Source organism: Camelina sativa, chromosome 15 (assembly GCF_030686135.1).
Source record: "Camelina sativa cultivar CO46 ecotype springtype chromosome 15, ASM3068613v1".
NCBI lineage: Eukaryota > Viridiplantae > Streptophyta > Magnoliopsida > Brassicales > Brassicaceae > Camelina > Camelina sativa.
Genome location: NC_141894.1, coordinates 24,806,943 through 24,830,220, shown reverse-complemented (window position 1 = coordinate 24,830,220; position 23,278 = coordinate 24,806,943). Strand labels below are relative to the sequence as shown.

At 33.9% G+C, this 23,278-nt stretch overlaps 3 protein-coding genes and 1 long non-coding RNA gene across 8 annotated transcripts; 1 reads left to right on the top strand and 3 right to left on the bottom strand.

Annotated features, from left to right (window-relative positions):
- Positions 1-5,404, bottom strand: LOC104747295 (putative DNA helicase MCM9). Of its 5 annotated transcripts, none has more exons than XM_087486734.1 (20): positions 5,104-5,404; positions 4,915-5,017; positions 4,739-4,847; positions 4,500-4,638; positions 4,340-4,406; positions 3,989-4,163; positions 3,734-3,833; positions 3,355-3,452; positions 3,128-3,193; positions 2,943-3,035; positions 2,598-2,714; positions 2,434-2,506; positions 2,057-2,123; positions 1,847-1,928; positions 1,518-1,639; positions 1,333-1,400; positions 1,087-1,196; positions 690-737; positions 447-599; positions 1-301 (listed from the first exon to the last, which is right to left on the bottom strand). In XM_087486734.1, exons 1-20 carry the CDS (start codon positions 5,241-5,243, stop codon positions 246-248), a joined length of 1,986 nt encoding a protein of 661 aa, XP_087342860.1. In that variant the 5' UTR covers positions 5,244-5,404; the 3' UTR covers positions 1-245. The 5 variants fall into 5 exon arrangements, 4 of the variants coding, with proteins under 4 accessions (XP_087342860.1, XP_087342862.1, XP_087342863.1 ...); XM_087486736.1 differs by having other exon boundaries at positions 2,806-3,035; positions 5,104-5,346; XM_087486737.1 differs by lacking the exon at positions 3,355-3,452 and having other exon boundaries at positions 2,806-3,035; positions 5,104-5,292.
- A 3,153-nt stretch (positions 5,405-8,557) lies between these two features.
- LOC147927063 (uncharacterized) lies at positions 8,558-9,673 on the bottom strand. The gene is made up of 2 exons (XR_015581466.1): positions 9,477-9,673; positions 8,558-8,908 (listed from the first exon to the last, which is right to left on the bottom strand). It is a non-coding gene; the product is annotated as an uncharacterized LOC147927063 (long non-coding RNA).
- A 669-nt stretch (positions 9,674-10,342) lies between these two features.
- Positions 10,343-12,642, bottom strand: LOC104747294 (uncharacterized). Its single transcript, XM_010468908.2, has 6 exons — positions 12,387-12,642; positions 11,496-11,618; positions 11,288-11,360; positions 11,108-11,156; positions 10,878-11,001; positions 10,343-10,757 (listed from the first exon to the last, which is right to left on the bottom strand). Exons 2-6 carry the CDS (start codon positions 11,511-11,513, stop codon positions 10,650-10,652), a joined length of 372 nt encoding a protein of 123 aa, XP_010467210.1. The 5' UTR covers positions 11,514-11,618; positions 12,387-12,642; the 3' UTR covers positions 10,343-10,649.
- A 9-nt stretch (positions 12,643-12,651) lies between these two features.
- Positions 12,652-15,285, top strand: LOC104747293 (uncharacterized). Its single transcript, XM_010468907.3, has 5 exons — positions 12,652-13,113; positions 13,519-13,643; positions 13,752-14,063; positions 14,367-14,536; positions 14,632-15,285. The coding sequence occupies exons 1-5, from the start codon at positions 12,808-12,810 to the stop codon at positions 15,042-15,044; spliced, it is 1,326 nt and encodes a 441-aa protein (XP_010467209.1). The 5' UTR covers positions 12,652-12,807; the 3' UTR covers positions 15,045-15,285.
- The last annotated feature ends 7,993 nt before the right edge of the window (positions 15,286-23,278 follow it).

Here is a 23,278-nt window from a genome sequence, read left to right as displayed (position 1 = left end):
TTAAGGCCAATCATGCTTGCATATATTTCTTTTTTTGTTTTGATAATGCTCTAGTGCTTTAGAATCCGTCTGAAAACCTACCTTATCACACAGAACGTCCTCTATACATAAAAAAAAAAAAAAAAAAAAAAAAAAAAAAAAAAAAAAACTTGCAGGAGAAATGTGAAGGAGATTACAGCTGCAAACCTATCTCTCTCTCTCTCTCTCTCTCTCTCTGCGGGTCAATACTCATCGAAGCCAGAATGCTAATAGATGTCGTCTCCTCTTAGCTTTTCAAGGATGATCTTCTCTTGCTTTGTGTCTGTTTGTTGCTTTATGTTAGGGAATACAAATACAAAAACTTTAAGTGTTAAATGCTCCAGTTCACGACTGTAAGTAACTAATTAAAGCAGACTTTGGACATATGTATGTAGGCACAAAAGTTAAGTAAGCTTGAAAAAGGATACATTCATGATCTGGTTCTTCGGAGAAATTAGAGTGCAGTGCATTCCCCATACTATCTACGATGGCTGAAATGGTCATCGATGATTCAATGCACAAGATTGCTGTTATTGCATCTAATCGTGTGACCTCTTTTCTGAACATAAGCCTTGCGTGAGCTGTGACACCATTATACCATTAATACCCTTTTTTCCCTTCTGTGTTTTGTAGTAAGAGTATTGATTAAGACTTTACAACCGAAGTGATACCTTGAGCCAGACGGATCAAGCTTTCCAACATCCGCACGGTTGTTCTAGCTGCAGTTCAGAGTATAATCAAATTACATGCAAATAAGTTCACCCCACCTTCGAAATCTATCTTTAGTTGGTTTTTCTGTACCCCGGAGACCTAGAGATTTTCTAGACAAGACTACAGAAGAGCTCATTCCAGCCATTTCGATCGGTGAATGTTTTTTATTTAAAATTGATACATTTATATCTTGGTTACCTCCTATATGAATGTGTTTGCAGATAAATTTTCTATATGAATAGAGGATTCAAAGCTGGACACTGTTCTAGTGTTCTACGATGGTCAGCTTCCCACACCCCATGTTAATAATACAAAAATAGCATCTGCGGAAAGGAAAGAGTATTCCTCAGGAGATACCTGCATTATGTGTCGATGATCTTCTTTGGAGTCGATAATAACTTGAAATAATTTCTTCTGCTTCCTTTGAAAGAACAGGCCTGAAGTTTTTTTTCACAAACTGAATGTATCTGCATAGGACAGGATATAAGAATTCAATAGCAACCATGAATGTATTATTAGCTAAGATCAAATGCATATGCCATCTCAGACTTCTACGCAAGGAACAATTGTAACGCTTCTAGATTACTGAATGATCTATGATACCTTTGAAGCACCGGTAGTGGCCAAATAGTTGTCAGATCATCCACATACCTATCTTCCTCTATTTGCACCTAGGTTGATGTCATCAAATTATCAAAGACATAAAAGTTATAATTTTTTCACAAACATAAACTCTGCTTTATAAGGGTCAACACGCAACACAATAGAGATTCTTTAAGGGAACATACCTCGGCAAGGATGTGAGAAGATACAACTGCATCCCATTCGGGATTTTTAGTATCTAAGAGAACAAGCACAATATCAAATCTGCTCAACAAGGGACCGGAAAGTGCAGTATTGACAGAAAGAGCTAGATTCAGTTAAGAAATTTCAAATATACCAAATAAAATTCAAATGCAGAGGGAAAAAAGGAATGCTCGACAAACTAATGATTCACGGAGAACATGTATGCATTTTTCAAATTGATATCACTAACTTGAATTTGAAAAACAGTAGGTATGTATGTAAAGCAAAAACATGTCTATACTTTGAAGTCTACTATTTCTGAAGTGGATACATTGATCAGGATCATATTGTCCTTTAGGATTTGTAGCACCAAAGACGATTGTCTTTGTGCTAAGAGTCGTTACAAGGCCAGCCTTCAAATTAGCAAGAAAAAATAAGACACAGTAGAGAGATAAGCTGATGTAGTTGTACAACTTGAATAATGGAGCTGATGCTGTAACTAGAGAATAAATATAAATGAAAATTATATAGAGTAGTTTACCTTCGCAACGCTAATACTTTGTTGCTCCATTGCTTCATGTATGGTTGCTCTGTCATGCTCTCTCATGCTTCCAGACAGAAATGAAAAAGACGCTTTAGCAGTTGGTAAGTCTCCCAAGGACGAAGCAATATAATCAAACTCGATGAAAAATAGAGCAATATAAAAAATTCAGAAAAAATCCTAGAGTGTTTGTCATTTTAAGTTGAACAGTTTCTACCAGGTACTGTTTCTTGTCTGTGATAAGAGTTTAATGATTCACAAGACCACAAGAACACTTCAAGTTCATCGAAGATCAAACTTTTCAAGCAGATAACACTACAGATTAATGCAAAATATCTTATAATAAATGTTTCTCCCCTCTGTCATCTGGAGACTACCTATCAAATTCATCAATACAGCAGAGTCCACCATCTGCAAGAACAAGGGCCCCAGCTTCCAACATCCACTCTCCTGCAAACAAATTAATAAGACTAAACGAGGGGAAAAAAAGGTGTTACAAAGGACCCAACACAAGAAGTAGGCAAAAGACTGCAGTGCTTACCTCCATCCTTCACTGCAGTTACAGTCAATCCAGCACTTGTGCTTCCTAGTCCCGTTGTGATCACAGCTCTGTTGCTCAGTTTTGCAGCAAACTTCAAGAACTGAGATTTTCCAGTGCCTGGCAGATATTAACACCGTAAAGGTGGGTCATTTGAAAGTGCACTTCCATACAGATTTTAATCAAATAGTAAAAAGAGAATACACAAGACCTTTGATTTTTTTTCGAAACTCAAGTAAGGTACTCAAGTTCCAAATCAATTTAGTTCCGGCGAAAACTTTGGAACTCAACCAAAATGTAGGGGCATGCATATACAGAAGAAAAATATACTCAGTGGTTGACAACAACCTGGATCACCAATAAGAAGCAAGTGAGATTCTCCCCGAACTTTTGTCCCAGAAGCATCAACATGCTGCACACCTCCAATGAGTGTTAAGGCAACTGCATATTACCAAATGCACACGCACCATAATGTTTCTAGACAATTCAATAAGAGAAGATGTTAGCACAAAAAAAAAATGCATACAGCATACCTGCAAGCTTAACAGTGAAGAGTCCAAAGACTTGGGGGCAGATACCTCGTAAGATAGCATTTCTCCCTGACTTAATCAAATATTAAAGAGTTAAGCACAAATTATACTTTAGACTTCCATATCTTACTTGGCTAATAAGATCAAAATAGATGGCAAGACAAGGGATTAGTTGTCCAAAATAATTGCAAAACAGGCAGAATAATTTCCACGTAGGAGTGAGTTTTTACCTTTCAAAGGGGTATCTTTGAAGTGGCTCCAAAAGTTCTTAAACTTCTCGATCAATTCATAAGATATATCAATTTCTGATTTAAGTTCATTAGTTCTTCTGGAGAGTGGCAGGGTTCACAGGTGAAAAGGGGGTAGAAATTGTGTCAATAATTTTGAAATTGTAATGCCTTCTAGTAACTCAGAATATGAGACAATGTAATCTCATCAAGACCAAAAATAAATCTTGGGGAAATTGCTTTAAGGGGAACTAAGAGCGACTTAATGGTTAATTTTTTGAGGCAAACAAACCAATACCATTTTTGAGTCATGGTTGGTAAAGATTTCCTTGATAAAATTGATTAAAACAGATTGATTTATCTTATTTGCTAAGCCATATACCTGACATGATTACCAATCAACATAGGTTCAAGGTCGCAGCGAACGTCTTTTAAGTCATGAGACCATTTTGAAGTCAAGATTCCAGAGACAACAACATCATCTGCATAAAAAGAAAACAATAGATATCTTACTGAGAAAAGCAAGTATCAGAAGGTGGAACGGTTATGTTGATACCTTTAGAATGGATGCTTACACAGAGGCTGGGAATTAAGAATATGTAATACATAGAATAAAACAAAAGCCATGGTGTTTTACCTCCAGCTTTAACATTGTCAACAAGGTCATCTTTCAGGACGACTAGAATGGACCTTGGGATAACCCCAACACCCAAAACCTGAGTATTTTCTTGGATTTTGATTTCTTGGTAATCATGGCGTGTTACTGTATCATCTACAGGATCAAAATTTGTGCCTTCACAAGATTTAGACCGCTGTCACCAAGAGTTAAAAGATTTGGTAGAGCTGTAAGATAATTTGCTTTGAAGAATATGAAAGCTAGGGACACGATTTCAGAGACGAGTGTTTTCGCAAAACAAAAGACAGATATCATGTAGTATGACTGCAAAGGAGCATATAGGGTAGTAAGTAGTAGTACAAAATGACAAACCTGAGAAGGACAAAAGGGCGGTTTCACAATTGAGTTAATTGATTCCAACTCAGGGAAAATAAGAAACCTATATAATAAGAAGGAAGCAAGTCAATCAGCCATAGGGACAAGAACAAGAGGAGTCAATCAAATGCATAAACACAGAAGAAAAGAAACATACATGAACTTGCATTTACGGCATCGGTACATCCTTTCTCCTTCATACATTTTGACAGCCCCGGAGCGAATCACAGTGCCTTTCAACATCAGAAGAATCCCACGGTGCTTTACTCTAACTCGGCCAATACTTGGGAAAGTCTCTGTGGAAACAGCCCAAGAATCAGAAATAAACAAAGAAATCTCTTCTAAATCCCAATAGAACAAAATAAGAGAGAGAGAGACACACACACACACACATACCAGAGCTTCGTTCTAGAGGAGATCCACTAATGTCGATACGAACATGTATAAATCTCTTCTCAATCCCAATCTTGTTCTCAAATTTCTTCATATGCTCCAACGCAATTTTCTAAAAATTCGTAAGAGTTAAAAATAATCGAAAGCAAAATCAGGATTGAGTTGAGTTGAGCACATACGTGAGCTAAAATGGCTGATTCGTCGAATTGACGAAGATACTGTTCAGGATTGGAGAAAACGAGACGCGATAGAGAGGGATCATCGTCAACCAGTTCTGCGAATCTAAAGATATTGTGTGTGTTGTGTGAGGTGAAAGACGAATCATGGAAAGATTAATTAAAAGGGAGGGAGGAGAAGTGAAAGCGTACTCGATGAAGAGAGGGTAGTGAAGCTTTGGATCGGGAGATAGAGAGATGTCGCGGAGCTGATCCGAATAGTGCTTCACTAGAAACTCAGTCATTGACTCTATTTGCTCCGCCGTCAGTGTCGGCGATTCCATTCCCACCATCGACGAGTGCGCCGGCGAAATGAGAAAGGTAAATTAGGTTGATTTTGGCGGCAACTTAATACGCCGTGTAAAGGGATAAGGAAATGGTTACATTAATTATCATAACTTTCCATAAACGTATTTTATATTATATAAACCTTTTCAAAGTTACTAATCCATATAATCACGCCATCATGGCGTCGCCATGTGACTATATCGATAATAGTTTTGAATTTTTGACACATGTGAAAACAAAATTTTATCTAAAAATTATAAGAAAAATTAAAAAGATCTAAAAAATAAAAAGATTGGAAGTCATATTTTTAAAAAGTATATAAAACCAAAAAGTAATCTATATTATATGGCTAAGTGTAATAGGAAAGTTATCTATTCAATTACTAACTTTAATAGGAAAATATGTGCAATTAATAAGAAAATATGTCCAATTTAATTGTAATTATGATTTGTTATAAACAAATAGTAAAAATAAATTTATAGAGAAAAGTGATTAAAGTATACAAAATTTAATGTGTTAAAATTAGTAATTAACATAATAAAAAGAAATAAGAGAATCAAACTTAAGTTTTTCGATCGGTGAATGATTTGATAGCATATTCAATATTATTCTAATAATTATATGGATGACTTAACTTAATTTTCAAATTTTATATTTGATATATTTAATGAATTTAAAAGTTTTATAGCATAAACCACAAATAAGTGGGATTTAATCTAGTATATATAATCATTGCATGCTAACAAAGATGTATTGTTTTACCATATTATATAAATGGTAGTAGCAAAATAGTTAAGGAATTTGATAGTTTTTTTTTCCACTTGAAATTAGCAGATTAAGTTGCTCAAGTTCATCAAAGTCAAATTATTTTTCAGCATCAGAGCAGCAATTTACAAGGTAAAGCATTAAAATTCCAAGATGATCTTAAACCATCTTGAACACTGCAAATATCTAACGTATTACATAAGTGACTAAAAAATACTTCGGGGTGTATTCAACTTGACATTTTAAGTGATTTGTGTAAAAGTTACAAATCCTATGTTATTCAATCATGAATTTTAAAAAATCTCATGAAATTCACTGTTATTAAACTGGTGATTTAAAAATCTACTTTAAAATCCACTGTTATTCAAAATAGTTTGTCGATTTGGATTTTAATAAGTTTTAGGAATTCTGGAGGATTTGAGAAGATTTGTTTAGTTAAAAATACAGAAATCCAAATCTCATGATTTTAGTTGGGATTTGAAAGAATTTTACTATAAATCATATCAACTTCCCTAAAATCTATCAAAATTCCAAATTTTTTAAATCCCATCAAATACTCCAAAATCATTGTTTGAATACACCCCTCTTAGGTTCACCCCTAGGGGTGAACACTCTTGTTCACCTTCTCCATTTTCAACCAATCATAATCTTCTATATTATATTTCATTTAAAAATAAATCAAAACTAAATTAAAAGCAAAACAAATTTTGTATACTTTTTAATTAAAGAAAATTAATAATTGGTTTGGTTAAGATTTTACAATTAAACGAGGTTATATATCAGTTTGGATTTATAAATGAAAATTAGGGTTTAGATTTCACAATTAGAACAAAATTATGTGTCGGTTTGAATTTACAAATGAGCTGATTAGGGTTTAGATTTTACAATTAAAACAAAATTATATGTCGATTTAGATTTACAAATGAGCTGATTAGGTTTTAGATTTTACAATTAAAACAAAAATATATATGTTGTTTTGGGTTTACAAATAAGGTGGTTAGAGTTTAGATTTTACAATTAGAACAAAATTATATCTCAGTTTGGGTTTATAAATGAGGTGGTTTTTTTTTTTGAAAAAACTTGACACTTTTCGTGCCGGGGTTTTGGTATAAATGTGGTGGTTAGAGTTTAGATTTTACAATTAGAACGGAATTATATCTCAGTTTGAGTTTATAAATGAGGTGGTTAGAGTTTAGATTTTACAATTAGAACGGAATTATATATCGGTTTGGGTTTACAAATGAGGTAGGTTTATATTTTATAATTAAAACAAAATTACATATAAATTTGGGTTTATAAATTAGGTGGTTAGGATTTAGATTTTATAATTAGAACGGAATGATATATCGGTTTGGTTTATTAAAGAGCGGTTTGAATTTTTATTTTACAATAATGTAAACAATTTTTTTTCTTATTTTATAAGGGGGTGAATAAAGAGGTTCACCCCTAGGGATGATTAGAGTTTAGATTTTACAATTAAAACAAAATTATATGTCGGTTTGGATTTACAAATGAGCTGATTAGGGTTTAGATTTTACAATTAAAACAAAATTATATATGTCGGTCTGGGTTTACAAATAAGGTGGTTAGAGTTTAGGTTTTACAATTAGAACGAAATTATATCTCGGTTTGGGTTTACAAATGAGGTGGTTTGAGTTTAGATTTTACAATTAGAACGGAATTATATATCGGTTTGGGTTTACAAATGAGGTAGGGTTTATATTTTACAATTAAAACAAAATTATATATCGATTTGGGTTTATAAATTAGGTGGTTAGGATTTAGATTTTACAATTAGAACGGAATTATATATCGGTTTGGTTTATTAAAGAGCAGTTTGAATTTTTTATTTTACAATAATGTATACAATTTTTTTTTCTTATTTTATAAGAGGGCGAATAAATAGGTTCACCCCTAGGGATGAATAAAGAGGTTCACCCCTAGAAGTGAACCCATATACTGTCATTACATATATGCTTCTTTTTCATAGAAATCTTAGTTGATGACAACGTCCATTGAGACGTTGTCATCATCCTCATCTTCAACGAAGCTCTTCACATAAGAGTCATCATCCTTAGCGAAGCACTTCTCATAATCTTCAGCGAACCCATTCTCATAATCCTTAGTGAAGCCATTCTCATCATCCTCAGGAGCGCCATTCTCATGAGCAGGCATTTCTATGTCAATATTCGCTGAACCTGAAATGTGTGTGGTGCCGAAATCGATTAGGAGTAATGGCTACTAATTCTTTCAAAGTAGAGCTCTCAAACTGATATCGCGTCCGTGAAAACGAGGATGTTGTTAACTAATATTATGATGAAAATACAATCTTGATTTACAACATTTTTTTTTATCTACACCTTAATTAAAATAGTACTTGATACCTCAAGTACGGTAAGAAGAGTTTACAAAAGTAACTTTTAAATTGAGTGATCTCGACGATCCGCATTTGAATAAACAATTCCAAGTCACATAAACAAATATTGAAATAGAAAAATACACTATGTATTAATTTTCTGTCAACCTAATTAGTTAAAAAAACACATACCACATAAAAAGAAGAAAAATAAGGCTTTCATTTTGCCTTACATATATATATAGATATATATTTTTTGGTCAAGCATTACATAATCGTATACAGTGAATTAAAATAAGAATTTACAACTTGTGTTATGAGTAAGCATATGAATATCTTTGGTACATGTTAATATTTGTCAAATTTCTTAGTTCTTTTTTGCAAAAGGATTACAATTATTTTTATTGATATTATTCCTACATTCTTTTAAGGTGCTATGACACCTATATGTCGCTTGAAAAGTAAGATCTCGGCAGCAGTACTCTTTATTTCTTGTTAGATAGCACGGGTCTTTCAAAGGTGGACTAGTAAAGTCTTTGAAGAAATTACCTATATAGAAAAATCATTTGAAAAAATTATGAAGTATTCAATTGGGCACTTACCACTAAAATTAGTTTTTTCCAAAAAATACCACTTTTTTTTTTTTTTTTTTCCAAAAATACCACAAAAATGTATTTTTTTTCTACAAATACCAAAAAATTGAACTAATTTTTTTCTATCAAAAACTAATCCTTAAATCCTAAACACAAAACCCTACCCCCTAAAAACTATACCCTCAATCTAAATTTGTCAAACTAAACCTAAAAAAAATTCTACCCAATGAAAAATCAATGTTTTGTGTTTGTGATATTTTTGAAAAAAAAATATTTTGTGGTATTTTTGGAAAAAAAAAGTTAAGTATTGCAGTTTTGGAAAAAAAAAAATTAAACTGTGTTATTTTGAGAAATTCCTCTATTCTCAATTGTGGTTATAGAAGTGGCCATGATGATAAACAATAAACCATATATAACATACATTCAGCCCCGGCTCTAGGCATGTGCCAGAGGTGCTAGAGCACAGGGTCCATTTAAATTTTTGTTTTTTTTTTCTTCACAAAAAAGGGTACAAAAATTTTTACTTCAGAAAAACATAAGGAAAAGGGTCCTTTTTCTATTTTCGAGCTCAGGGACCTCAATTTTCTTGAGCCGGGCCTGCATACATTCATAAAGGCTAGCGAGGGAAACAAAGACGATACAAAAGACAGCAAATTTGGAAAATGACATTGTGGTTTTTGTGTTGGAGATACGTTTTGTTGTTTTAAACTAAAAAGTTTGCATGTAAACACACACACACTTGTGTATATATATATAATAAAATTCTAAAAGTAGTAAATTATTTTTTAGGGTAATCCGAAAAAAAATTAAATTAGATTTGTTTGGTTAATTTTTTCTTATCTCCTCGACTATCGATGGTTTATATTTTATTGTATATTAACATATTTTTCATTTTTTTCTTCAATTTAGAACAACTTAAATTTTTTTTACCAACATCCACATATTGATTAGCGATAGACTAGCTACGAAGTTTCTAAAATTTGTTAAAATTAATTAGCCACAGATTAGCTACAAATTTTCTTTTTTATAATGTATCTAATTAATGACGATCCATTTTTATTTTTTTATTGGTTATTAATTTGAAAAGAATTATTTTAATCAATTATATAAAATATATTTTGATGAATTTCTACCGTTATGAAGAATGACAAAGATGAATTCTCTCATAAAAAAAAAAAAAAAGGAATTAGAATCCTTTTCGATCACAGGTCACATGTTAATGGAGCGAGACACATCTAACTGCAAATTGCAAACAAAAATTTATTCTTCAAAACTTGTATCAATTCTAAGCCAAACAAAGGAAAAATCTAACAAAATGTCTTATTCTGTAATAGTTCTGAGCCAAACAAAGGAAAATATAACTCCTCACCAGGAGGCCGAACAAATATAATTACAAAACATCTGATATTCATATTATTCATATTATTCAAATTACAAATCATTTTAATTGAATTTTAAACTAATATTTGAATATTAGTCATTTCTAATAACATTCTACACATTTCAAAACTAACAACACTTAAAAGTTTGGAGACTCAAACAAAGAAATGGTCATTATGCCCTGAAAGCTCATGTATGCGTGGTTTTGTTTTCTTCGTTTTTTGTCTTCTTCTTCTGCTGCCGTAAATGGAAACCGAAATGGCATTGATGGAGATGGAAGAAAAGGGAATTACATGTACAACCAAGAAGGAAAAAAATTAGTGTTGAGGAGTGACAAGAGTCGTGGGTTGGTCTTCACGGGTCTCAGGTTCGTCTGCATCATCTTTGGAAGAGTTTCGTGAATGCAAGTTCTTCACCTCACCTAACTGCAAACGTTAATCATATACTGAATAAGCCACAAACAGATTTACACACTTTTGTTTTGTTTTATGACAAAACTAATAATATGTAGTCAACAACTATAAAGATTATTGAACAATCAATACCTCTCTCAGGGTTTCTTGATGTTTAGCCAAAAGCTCATTGTACTTTATTTGCAGATCAGACTTCTCAGCTTGAAGCTTCTCATACTCAGAAACAGATGGACCACCTAGCTTTTGTTGAATGAATCTGAAGAAGAAAACCACAGAGATATAGACAGAACAGAAGTATACATTCAAAAGCCCCATGCGAGAAGGCTTGTCATTTTGCTCGTATAGAGAAATCAGAGACTTACTCTAGAGCAGAGGAAGGCTTGTCATTCTGCTCATATAGAGAAACGAGAACTACATTCAAAACCCACCCCCATCGCGTTGCAAAACATACAAAAGAGTACAAAGCAAGTTATTTTGCAAGAACAGGTCAAATTATTCGATTAAAGAATAAAAACAATTTACAACGGAAATAGAAATTATACCTTTGGTGAGTGAATCAAGAACTCCACTTGACTCCAGATACTTCCTGAAAGCTTCCTTTTTAACCTCTTTCTCCTGATTCATGCAGACACAAAAAAATAAGTTGAAAAGAGAGAAAAATAACTTAACTGAAGAACATGACAAGTTTCAGTGAAGAAAAAGCAAACTTGAAATCAGACTTAAATTTAGGTTAAGGCAAGTTATACATACCTCTTTGTACCGCATCATCGCCTTGTTCGTGAAAACACAAAAGACGAAATTTTTTCTAGTAACTCTTATATTAAACCTCTTCTTTTCTCCAGTTGGGTGAGAAACTTGGAACTATTTTAGATCCTGCAAAGAGTAAAACACACAAACTTTTATATCATTACACACTCAGGATCATACCTTTGTTAAGACAAAAACATAAAAATCAGTTTTTAACATAAACATAACTTAAGCAGAGCCACTTTATCCAGCTATTGAGAACAAAACCTTTGAAATTTCCCATCTTCTTCATTCCAAACATATCATATATCTCATCAGGACATTAACCTCTTAAGTTGCTAACTAAACCTATCCACCCTTAGAACTCCTTTTTCCCATATTTCGATTTTTTGTTCGTAGGGACAAAGCCTTATGATGGCAAAGAATCTATCTTTACACTCCAAATCCAGTGGTACGTACGGGTCCATAAATATTCTCAAGCAGGTTCTCTATCACATATTCTATCCACTTAACTGACAAACGAGAAACAAAGGGCCAGCTTTGTTAAGAGAAAAACATAAAATTCAGTTTAACATAGACACAACTTAGCAGAGCCAAGCTTCAACTAAACCAAAGCTCCCACTTTATCCAACTACTTTAGAACAGAACCTTTCTACTCTAAAATATCATATCTCATTAACCTCTCAAAGTTCCTAAACCATCCCACTCCAGGAAATTTTTCCAATTTCCGAATGTTCGTTCTTATGCCTAAAGCCCTAAGGATGATGGCAAGAGATCTATATATTTTATTCTACAAATTCCAGTAATAGCGTAAACAAAATCATACATTTTGACAACAATACAAGTAGAACAAAGACATCTATAATCAAAATCAAAACCCAAAATGGGATTTACCTCTTCAAATGGTTGGAAACTAGACACAATTTGAGATCCAAAACTTGTGTCTGTCGGTCGGTCGGTGCTTCAGTACATACTTGAATTGAAAATAAGAGAAAAATATGGAATACTCACTCTTTCAACTATGGAATAAATTCTATTAATATTGGTTATCTAAATGACTACATTTCCAATTGAACCAATCAATAAACCGGTAACTATTTAATTCGGTTTGATTGAATCAAATTAATTTAATCCAAATTTGATCAAATATGTAATATTTGACCCGATCCATGGTTATTTCCCCACTATAGTCTCTTCCATCTTCTCCGACGGCAATAAGTAAGACCGACCACCCGGCGCTTCTAAAATCCAATCCTCCATATTTAATACTACTATTTTGGTACCTTTGCCCTAGTCCCCACAATCGACTCCAACCATGGGTGACGAAAAGAAAAGGGGGGCGAAGAAGAAGAAGAAGAAGCGTGGTAGTGGTAGTGGTAGTGGTAGCAAGAAGAAGATGAACACTGATCAAACAGAGGCTTTCAAATCGGTCTGCGATTGGCTCTTCGTAGGTTCTTCTTCCACATCTCTCTCCTCTTCCTCTGATGACTTTTCCGTTACCATCAATAGTGGCTCTTTGAGATGTGGTGACAAATTGGTGTTCGAGCTTCACTCTCATTCAAATCGCAGCGATGGGTTTCTATCCCCTTGGAAGCTCGTCGAGAGGGCTCATCACAATGGGGTTAGTTTCAGATTTTTTTTTTTTTTTTTTTTTTTTTTTTTTTTTTTTTTTTTTTTTAAAAAAAAAAAATTTGAATAAGAAGAGAGAAGATCTGAATTAAATTGAGGATAGAAGATCTTAAGACTAGCTATTATTCTGATTAGTGTTTGTGCATCACAACCGATTCGATGCACTAAATGGTTTTTGTAAGGTAGATTTTTGACCATAAAGATTATAGCTTTGTACCTCTGTTTTAGTGGGTCAGCTTTGGTTTGTTGTATATTTGGTGATTCCTTAGGAATGATATGATATGAAACAAGGGTTTATATCTTTCCAGCATGATTACACAATTGCGCATGAGTTTACTGCTATTGGCATGATGATATTTGAGGATTTGATTGCTTCTCAATGTGATCAAATAAGCAGGTGAAAGTTCTTTCGCTAACGGATCATGATACTATGGCTGGTATCCCCGAAGCAGTCGAAGCAGGACGTAGATTCGGTGTGAAGATCATTCCGGGTGTTGAGATCAGCACATTATTTGGTTTGAGGTGTGTCTTTCTCATATTTCCCTGACTTCCTTGTTCTGAATCATAATTTAGTCCATTTTAACATTCCAACAAAAGTATATATGAGAGATTTAAATTGCCAAATTCCAGAGACTCTGGTTCTGAGGAGCCAGTGCATATACTTGCTTACTATGGCACTTCGGGTCCAGCTATGTACGACGAGTTGGAAGATTTCTTGGTGAAGATAAGGGATGGGCGTTTTGTCCGTGGCAGAGAGATGGTCTTGAAACTGAATAAGCTCAAGATACCTCTAACATGGGAACATGTCACCAGGATTGCAGGCAAGGATGTTGCTCCCGGCAGGATGCATGTTGCCAGAGCTCTTCTTGAAGCAGGATACGTGGAGAACTTGAGACAAGCTTTCACTAAATATTTACATGATGGTGGACCTGCTTATGCCACGTAAGTTCTGCTTCTTCGCTATGGAACCTTGTGGATCTTAAGTGTTTATTATAAAACCATATGCTAGTCCATTCCAGGAGCATTGTAGTGGATTTCAACAGTTTATCAATTATATTAGAATTGGTCAACTAGAGATCTAACATGCTGGGATAAAGTTTAGGCTGTAAGAGTTTGGGGTATTCTGGATTGGTCTTGGATATTGCTTTAGGCATTGTTAGAGACTCATAGATAAATCAAATATCTTATCTGGTCTAGTTTGTTGGTACCGGTTTAAAACCTATCAGTATCATTCTGTTTTTGCAGAGGGAGTGAGCCTATGGCCGAGGAAGCAGTAAAACTTATATGCAAAACCGGTGGTGTAGCTGTGCTTGCACATCCGTGGGCATTGAAGAATCATGTCGGTGTTATCAGGAGATTGAAAGATGCTGGACTTCATGGGGTCGAGGTTTATAGGAGCGACGGCAAGCTAGAAGGTCTCTCCTCCCTCGCTCTCTCTCTCTCTCTCTCTCTCTCTCTCTCGATATATCTATCTATTTGGGTTCACTGAATTTGAATGTTGATTGAACAGTGTTTAGCGAGTTGGCTGATACGTACAGTCTGCTGAAACTAGGAGGATCAGATTATCATGGAAAAGGCGGACGCAACGAATCAGAATTGGGGAGCGTAAATCTTCCCGTGACGGCACTGCAAGAATTCTTGAACATTGGACGTCCTATATGGTGCGAAGCCATTAAAGCAACCATGATCTCATTCTCTGACCAACCATCTGATTCAAACCTCTCCAATATCTTACGGTTCGATAGGGCAAGGATTCTGAAAGGAAACTCAGCTTGGTCTTGTGGTAAGGAGTTGATGGACCGATGTCTAGCGGTTTGGTTGACGCGTGTTGAGAGAGAAAGTGATGAGTTTGAGGCTCTCAGAACGAAGCTTTCTTTTGTACCAATAACGTCAAATGGATCATGTATCACAGTTGGTCCTTGAATATTTGAGTCTCTTCTTACAAGTTACAATGCTACATATTGTGTGGTCTCTCCACATCAATCAAATTATCAAACCAACGAAAAAAAACTAGCAAGACTCAAATCCGTAAGCAATCTTATATAATGCCTAAGCTTTCACAATCTTTGTAAAGTTTTTTTTTTTTTTTTTTGAACAAAGATGTGTTTTCATTCTATTAGAATAAAAAGCAACATACAGGCAGCAGGAATTGTTTAAAGAACAACATAAAGGGAAAATTACCAAAGCTTACAACAACAAGGTTACATAGATAGATAAGGGCAGTCGATAGTAGGAACTTGAGAGCTATGAACCAGAAGCTAGAACGCAATTTGGAACCTGTGAGATCAAGAAGTATCGATGCATCATTCATGAGCAAGTCACTAAATGGAAAGATGGCCACTGTCTTGAGTAGAAGACGGAGCAGCGTTAAATGAGTCAGAGCTAGAGATCTCATCGGGATGAGACAGTCTACACGCAGTAGGGCTTTGTCTAGGGGTTGAGCAAGGTGGATAGAGCTCAAGTTAATTGTAACTGGTCTGGAGGTTGCGGTTTGAAGGTTGGGTAGACTTAGCTTGGAGAGATTGAGGTAACCATTACTTCTAGGCGTTGAGGTCATAATGCCACAATTCTTCAAGCTTTTATGTAAGGACTTCAGCAAGTTGATAAGATGCAATTTAACTAGCTCAGAAATTAGGCGGGATGGAGGGGAGAGACTGAAGGCACTCCGGTAATCACCGCTCCATAGGGGCGGGATCATAATGTCGGGTTCCATCGAGTTATCTCCTTCAAAAGGGTCTTCCCTAGATGACTCTAAAAACAGGGTTTCCAAATAACTCTTGTACCAAACTAAGACCACTGGTGGCTTAATGTTCAAATGCAGTCTTCGAACAAATGATACCATAAAGCTATACAATAGTTGATTAGGATGGCAAAGAGTGGAGTGCAGACCAAACCTGGGTAGAAGTTGGTGTTGGAAGAGTCGTTCTGATGGTGGTAGATGGGATACAGAGGCCAAGGGTGCAAACGACAAAATCGAAACCGCTATCGGTTCATGCTCACTATGACAGCTTAGTGTTGCAGCCCTCCACGCGAACGTTGTCAGCTGGCATCGACTCAAATATCCATCAAGTGAATCAAGAGGAGCCATTGTTCTGCTACCGAGGAGACCTCGACTTGACCAAGCATGAACAAACAGACCCAAATAGATAATACTCGACAGAACAGCAGTATAGGCATCTCTGATTAGACAAATTCTACAATCAGATAAATACGGTCGAATGGGTGCCATCCATAACAAGTTATCGCAAAACATCACCAAAGAGTGTTGAGACCACAGGATTTCAAACTGGTTTAAACAACACCAACTCAGCAGAGGAACTTCGCAGCTCAAACGGTTTTCGCCATAAGAAGAACGAGGATCTAAACACTGAGATGTCGGTTGTATTAAGAATAGAAGAACAGACCTGGGCTTTAAGGCTTGAAGCCGTAAATTGAATCTTTTGGTAATGGGCCAGACACTGGGTAATGGGCCTAAAGGTGGCCAAGGGTCCATTAAAGGTAACCCTAGTTCCTCAAAGGCAGCAAAGAGGGTAACGATGGTGGTGCGGCGGCGCTGGAGCAGATACGTAGGCAGATCGGAGCCGTAACACACCAGTGAAAGAGAGGGCATTGGAGGTCTGAAGCATAGGGGCTTCAACGCAAATGGGAGGTTGGGAAGAAACCGGGTTAGCCTCTTCAACGTCGGCTCAGCTTCTCGTTGCCATGTACTTCCACTCCGGAAAGCAAAACCTCCCTGCAACTTCGCCGCTAGCTTTGTACTGAGGGAAACCTCATCCTTCTGAAGCAAATTACCAGATCTGATAGATTGGTGGGGCTTTATAGTTGCGGGATTCGACATAAGGCTTGGGAGAAAGGGTTGAGTCGGGATGAGGGTCACCGGAAGATTTTCCCGCCATCTATCTCCGGAGGAGGATTGGATATTGAAGCTTATCGGCAGGAGAGATGGGATGTGGACATACTCCTGAGAGTTCCAAGTTGATTGAGCAAAAGGCCAACAAAAAAGAACTAGGGAACAAAACGTGAGAGAGGATAACGCTATAGGACCAAAGTCCCGACGCCAGCGAGCCGAAACATCGCCGGCGTCAGAGAAGTTTAGTTTCGCGGAGTTCTCGATATTCGGGACTGAGAGAGAAAGAAAAGTTTTTTTTACAATTTTTGTAAAGTTACGTTTATTTTTTTGGGAATAATTTCTATTTTTAAATCGAATAAAGAAAAGAGATTTAGAAAAAGATAAAAGTATTTTCATTTTTATTTTATTATATAGGTGTGTAAAAGGAAGATATTTGAAACTTTGCATTCATTCTTGGCACTCTCTCCACTCTCACCCATCATTACACTCGTTTGTGTACAGTTCATTGTTTCCTACGCATTTATTTTTATTTTCTAACTATACACTTTCATATTTAAGTCACTTTTCACTTTCACTACCCATAACATCGAAGTCCAGATGGATGTTAGACCATTCACATCGGTAATACCATGAAATGAGGTCAAATTTTAACAATATTAATATTTTAATATAATTGATTTATTTAGAAATGTGACCACTAAAAAATAAACATCTAGCAAATGAGAGTCTGAGTGTGTTTTAATGTGTTTGTGCAGAGACACTATCACACTCTTTCTCCTATTTTTCTTTTTCTTTTAAATTAGAAGGCATTCACCAAGTATGACTAATGAAGATGCCCTTATAGTTTTCTTCTTGTATCAATAGATTGTGTAATAGTTGAGGGTGAAAAAAACTGTGGTTTGCATTCATTTTTGTCAAACTATGCAAATGTTTTAATTTTTATTTTTTTACAGTTTTCTTATTCCAAATTAACTCTGCACAAAAATATGCAACTGTATACAACTTTTTTTAAAAACAATTCTTACATAAATACATGCATATTTCTATCACATGACTTAGGTAATAATTATGTTATTTTACCATAGAACAACATATTGGATGTTAGTTTACAAATAGTGTAAAAAACCTTATTTCTCCCTTTCTAAAATTCAAAATTTTCAGAAATTATCTTGTGTTGTGTATTTAAAGATAATTGAAATAATTAGTACACCCTCTGTTTTAAAATACTTGTCATTTTAGGCCTAATTTTTTTTATTCATTTTAATTGTTGTTCTCACTTTCTAATCTAATGTCATTTTTAATAGAAAATCATCTTATTTGCCCCTTATTAAATGAACAAAAAATTAAATCCTTTAGAATTCTAATAGTCACCACAAGGGTATAATATAACATTTATCTTTTTTCTTAATTTGTGTGAAAAACTCTAGAATGACAAGTAAAAAACGGAAGGAGTATTATGTATTTAAAGACAAACTTTCACTTTTGGTAATTGAAATAATTATTATTATGTATCTAAAGATATTTAAGTTTTGTGTTGATGTATACATGTAATTAAAAAAATTATTAATGAATTCTGACTTTCAATTTTGTTCGGATCAATAATTTCATTAAAAACCGGTTATATAATTTATACAAAAATTTGTTTAAACGTTATTTTAGTTATCAAAATATCTAATATTATTTCTAAATTTCAAATAAAAGTATTTTTGATATGCATATTTGAAGAAAAATCTCTTTAAAAATGCATTAGTTGTGAAACGACCTGACCCGTTTTTTTTTAATAAATAAATAATAAATAATAATAATAATAATAAATAAACTACAACTAGTGGTCTCATACCCACTAGCCACCTAACCACAATCACAACTAACAGCGGAATAACAAATACCAGTATCCAATAATAAAACCAATACTATAACATAAACATTATCCAATATTCAACCAACGGGAAACATAGAACCAACAACCTAGCAATGTTTCTAATGACCCAACTCTAGCAACCTAGCAATTCCAGACAACAACCAATCGTGTCTCTAGAACATCCTCCTCTTCATCGCCTTGATTCCACGATCTCACTTTGCCTTTACCTGCACCACAAACACAAATTACAATGCATGAGTATTTTATAAACACTCAGTAAGGCAATCCTCCCATCTACTGGGCTATACACACAAGCAATAGAGACATTACTAACCATCAACCAACAATCAACAATCAACAATAACAAACCAGGACCCTGCATCACCGACACCAAGCATGCATCGACCGACACCAGTTGGGGTTGCGTCGACCGACGCATGATATGCATCGACCCGATGCGTTCACTTGCATCGACCGATACTCCCATCACATCGACCGACGCATGCTCGACATAGCACGAAAACCCTAGGTTTTACGCGCGGTCCTTGCACTTGCATCGACCGTTGCACATGCCGAGCATCGTTTTCCCCCGAAACTTCTCGCCGGATCTTTGTTCCTACAACCACAAAACTCGATCCCAAGCAACAAGAAAGCTTCCTAATGTCCCAAATAACAATCTAACAAGCCTAACAACACATAACAAGCAAATCAGAGAGATCTCCAGCTTAGATAAGACATGGTCATGCACTTATCTTTGCCAAGACGATTCTGAACCTCAAACAAGCAAGAAAACACTTCCAAGAAGCTCCTACAACGATCCCAGCTACAGATCTCTACAGGAACAAGTTCCAATCTCCCAAACTCCGCAATAACACTCAAGAACACTTAGAAAACCTTTTGTCTCTTTTCTATCTCTCAAAAGCGGCCAAACACGACTAGTGAGACAAAACTCGAGTTAAGGATTTTCCTAACCCAAAACGCAGCGTTTAACTTAAGTCGAACCGCAGAAAACCAACCTTGCATCGATGTGCATCGACCGATGCAACCCCTAAACCGAGATTTTGGTTCGCGGATGTTACAACTTGTCTCTCTAATACAAGAATTTTAAAGATTATAAAGTTTTAGGTAAGATTGGGAATGACAAAGGTGAATTCTCCTCCATTAGAATGCACTAGAGTCCGTCTTCGTCACACGTTACTGGAACGGGAACTAAACACATCTAACTACAAGTGCAACCAAAATGTATTCTTTTAAATTTTGTAATAGTATAAAAGGGTGAATTAGGTGAGTGACCAAAATAAAAAATCATAGAAAAATATAACAGTATAATTTGAAATATTAGGAAAATAGGATCGTGGTGGAGTAAAATTACCAATTTAGTGTTTGTGGTAGTGGAGAGCAGGGGAAGCTGTTAATTTCTACAAATAAAATAACAAAACATCTACTATTCATATTATTCAAATTACAAATCATTTCAATTAAATTTTAAACTAATATTTCAATATTAACCATTTTAAAGAATATGTTACAAATTTCAAAAAACTACCCAACAATACTAAAAAAATTTCATGAACGTATTATTAATATCATGATGAAATCTTGATTATTTTTTTCAATACACTCTTCAATGGTAAAAATTTATAAATTTTAGTTAAATCCTTAAATGGTAGTGATTGAGTTTGAAGCAAATCAAAAACAATTTCAAATCACGCAAAACTTGAAATCAAATAATATAGTAATTATTAATTTATTATTATATTATTTAATTTTAAAAACAAATACCACATAAAAAGAAGAGAAAAGGAGTTTATCATTACGTATTACATATTTGTATATGGCAATGTCAAATGAACATTTACAACTTGTATTTGTGCTATGGTTGAAAATTTTGGTATGTATATGTGTTTGTCAATTTTTTTTTTTCTTTGCATAAGGATTACAATTATCTATGTTGACATAACTCCTACATATGCTTAAGCTCTCATAGCAAGTGGACCCCAATCTCGGATTAATATGTCGACAGCAATAACTTTTATGTCCTGAGTGATAGTAGCAAGGATCTTTCACAGGTGAACTGATAAGATCTTTGAAGAAATTACCTACATATAAAAAAATATCCATTTAGAAAAACTATAGGATATTCAAATGTGATTGTAAAAGTGGTGATGATGGTTGAAAAAAAAAAAAAACAATAAGCCATATATAACATACATTCATAAACGCTAGCGAAGGACACAAAGATAATAAAGAAGAAGACAAATTTGGAAGACGACATTGTGATTTTTCTCTCCAAATATTCTTTTTTTAAAAAATAAAAAGTTTACATGTAAACACACAAATTCATAAAAGACTTATATATAAAAATAAAACTCTAAAAATAGTATATTATTTTTTAGGGGTAATCCAAAATTGTAGTTATACTAGGACCAGACCCGTGCTACAACACGGGGGAAAATTCTAACATTGTTGGAGCTACTAACATTATATAAGGTGTTGTAGTCTCTGTTTATTATATTGTAGTTGTTTCTCCTATCTTCTAGTGCTTTTAAAAACAGATTAAAACAAAGCAATCTTTTATATCAGGAAAAATACAAATTTTATACAATAAAAAGGAACCAAAGAGAGTGAAGTATATAATGAGATGGGATATAAATAGAGTTAAATAATAATTTACTTAAGTTGTGAGATGAATAATATTTTAAAGTTTATAGGTTGGAAGTTTGGAGGTTGCTATCATCATTGTCGCGAAATGTGTTTCTGTGGCATTTTTATCTTCATATTCTCCCCGTATAAGAAAGATGATCTTTAGTACTTGTGACTTTAGAGACGGCTAAATAGAGGTTTTAAATAATATTTTAGAATATAAACCGTTTTAATCAGTTACCACAATCTAGTCTTAGTAGATTAGAGTTTTTAAGAAACCTCATTAGATTGAAACAGTTCAATGATGATCTTTTGTGGAAGCAGAAGAAAGTAGTCAGTCTTTTATAAAGAGAGTCAATTCTTTTACTTGCTTATTTTCAAGAAGATGTCATAGCAAAACCGTTTTTTGGTAATCTAACGCATAAATTGTTGAAGTACAAATTATAAAACTTGTAGATCTTGAAAATATGAATTAAAAAAAGAGCTCATCTATATTATATTTCTATAGACTTACAATAGTTTACATGTTTTGTTTAAGATTACCTGCAAAACACATAAAATGTTTCATACCTTCACAAATCATAAAACGTGAAATTTCATATAACAAAAAACAGAAATAGCACAGAGTATTGTATAAATCTAAAACATTCATAAACATTCATACAATTCTGCCTAGGGATGAGAAAAAGTTAGTAACCTAAGAATTTTTTTCATATCGAAGTAATAGGTGGTTTGGTTTGTGAATCAATAATAATAAGAGTAGTACTTATTTATAAGGAGGATCAGTCAGCACATACAAAACTTAGCAGTAAAGATTGTTAACGACGTTTTAGGCAATACATTAGATTATTCCGTTTTTAAAGATTTTTAAGGCTGATATATAGATTTTTTGAATTTTGTTATTAATTAGTAAGATTTGCAAACTTTAAAGATATTTAGTTTAAAAATTCAGAAAGATATTTTCCGTAATATTTTACTTCGAAACAATATAGGAATATACAAACTATCATTAAATTCAATATATGAAGATACTGTAAAAAAAATATGTTTGAATTCCTAAAAGTTTGATGTTATGAATATTATGTTATGAACTACTTAGGAGAAATATTAAATTTAGAATAAGAAAATACTACAACTAACAAAATATTAATAATTGAATTTTGTAAAAATGGAAATTTGATAATTTGAAGTATAGTTTGATTTTATTTTTATTAATTCAATTAGGTAATATTCTTAAAGATTTTATTTTTATATATGGTTAGTTTTTTCAATTGATTATTTGGTATGAATGATTTGATGAATGCTTTTTATGGAAAAAATATTTAGGATTAATGCTCACAGCTAATAGCTACGGATACTGATTTGGATTTGATTTCCGTAAATTTTTCTATTAGTAATATTTTCAGTTTAAATCAAATTTATATCTAGTTTTTCGAATGAGATATGAGTGATTTGCTATTAATGCTCTCAGCGAAAAATTAGGAATACTGTTTCGATATTGATTTCCTTAAATGTTTTTTTGGCAAAGATTTCCTTAATTGTTTATATTAATAATTTGTTTGTGTAAATTTTTTTTCCAGATTTGGAATCTTTTTGGATCCGAGTATATTGATTCCAGATCCGATTAGCACTACATGATCCGAATTCATATATATCGGGTAACAAATGGATCTGCACGTTTTACCAACTTAAAAGATCCGATTGCAAATTTTCGGGTTATTTCAAAAATTAAACCCGACCCAATAACATTTAAATGTCACATTTAACCTTTATTCAATTGTTTCTAATCATTGGCGTCAGGGG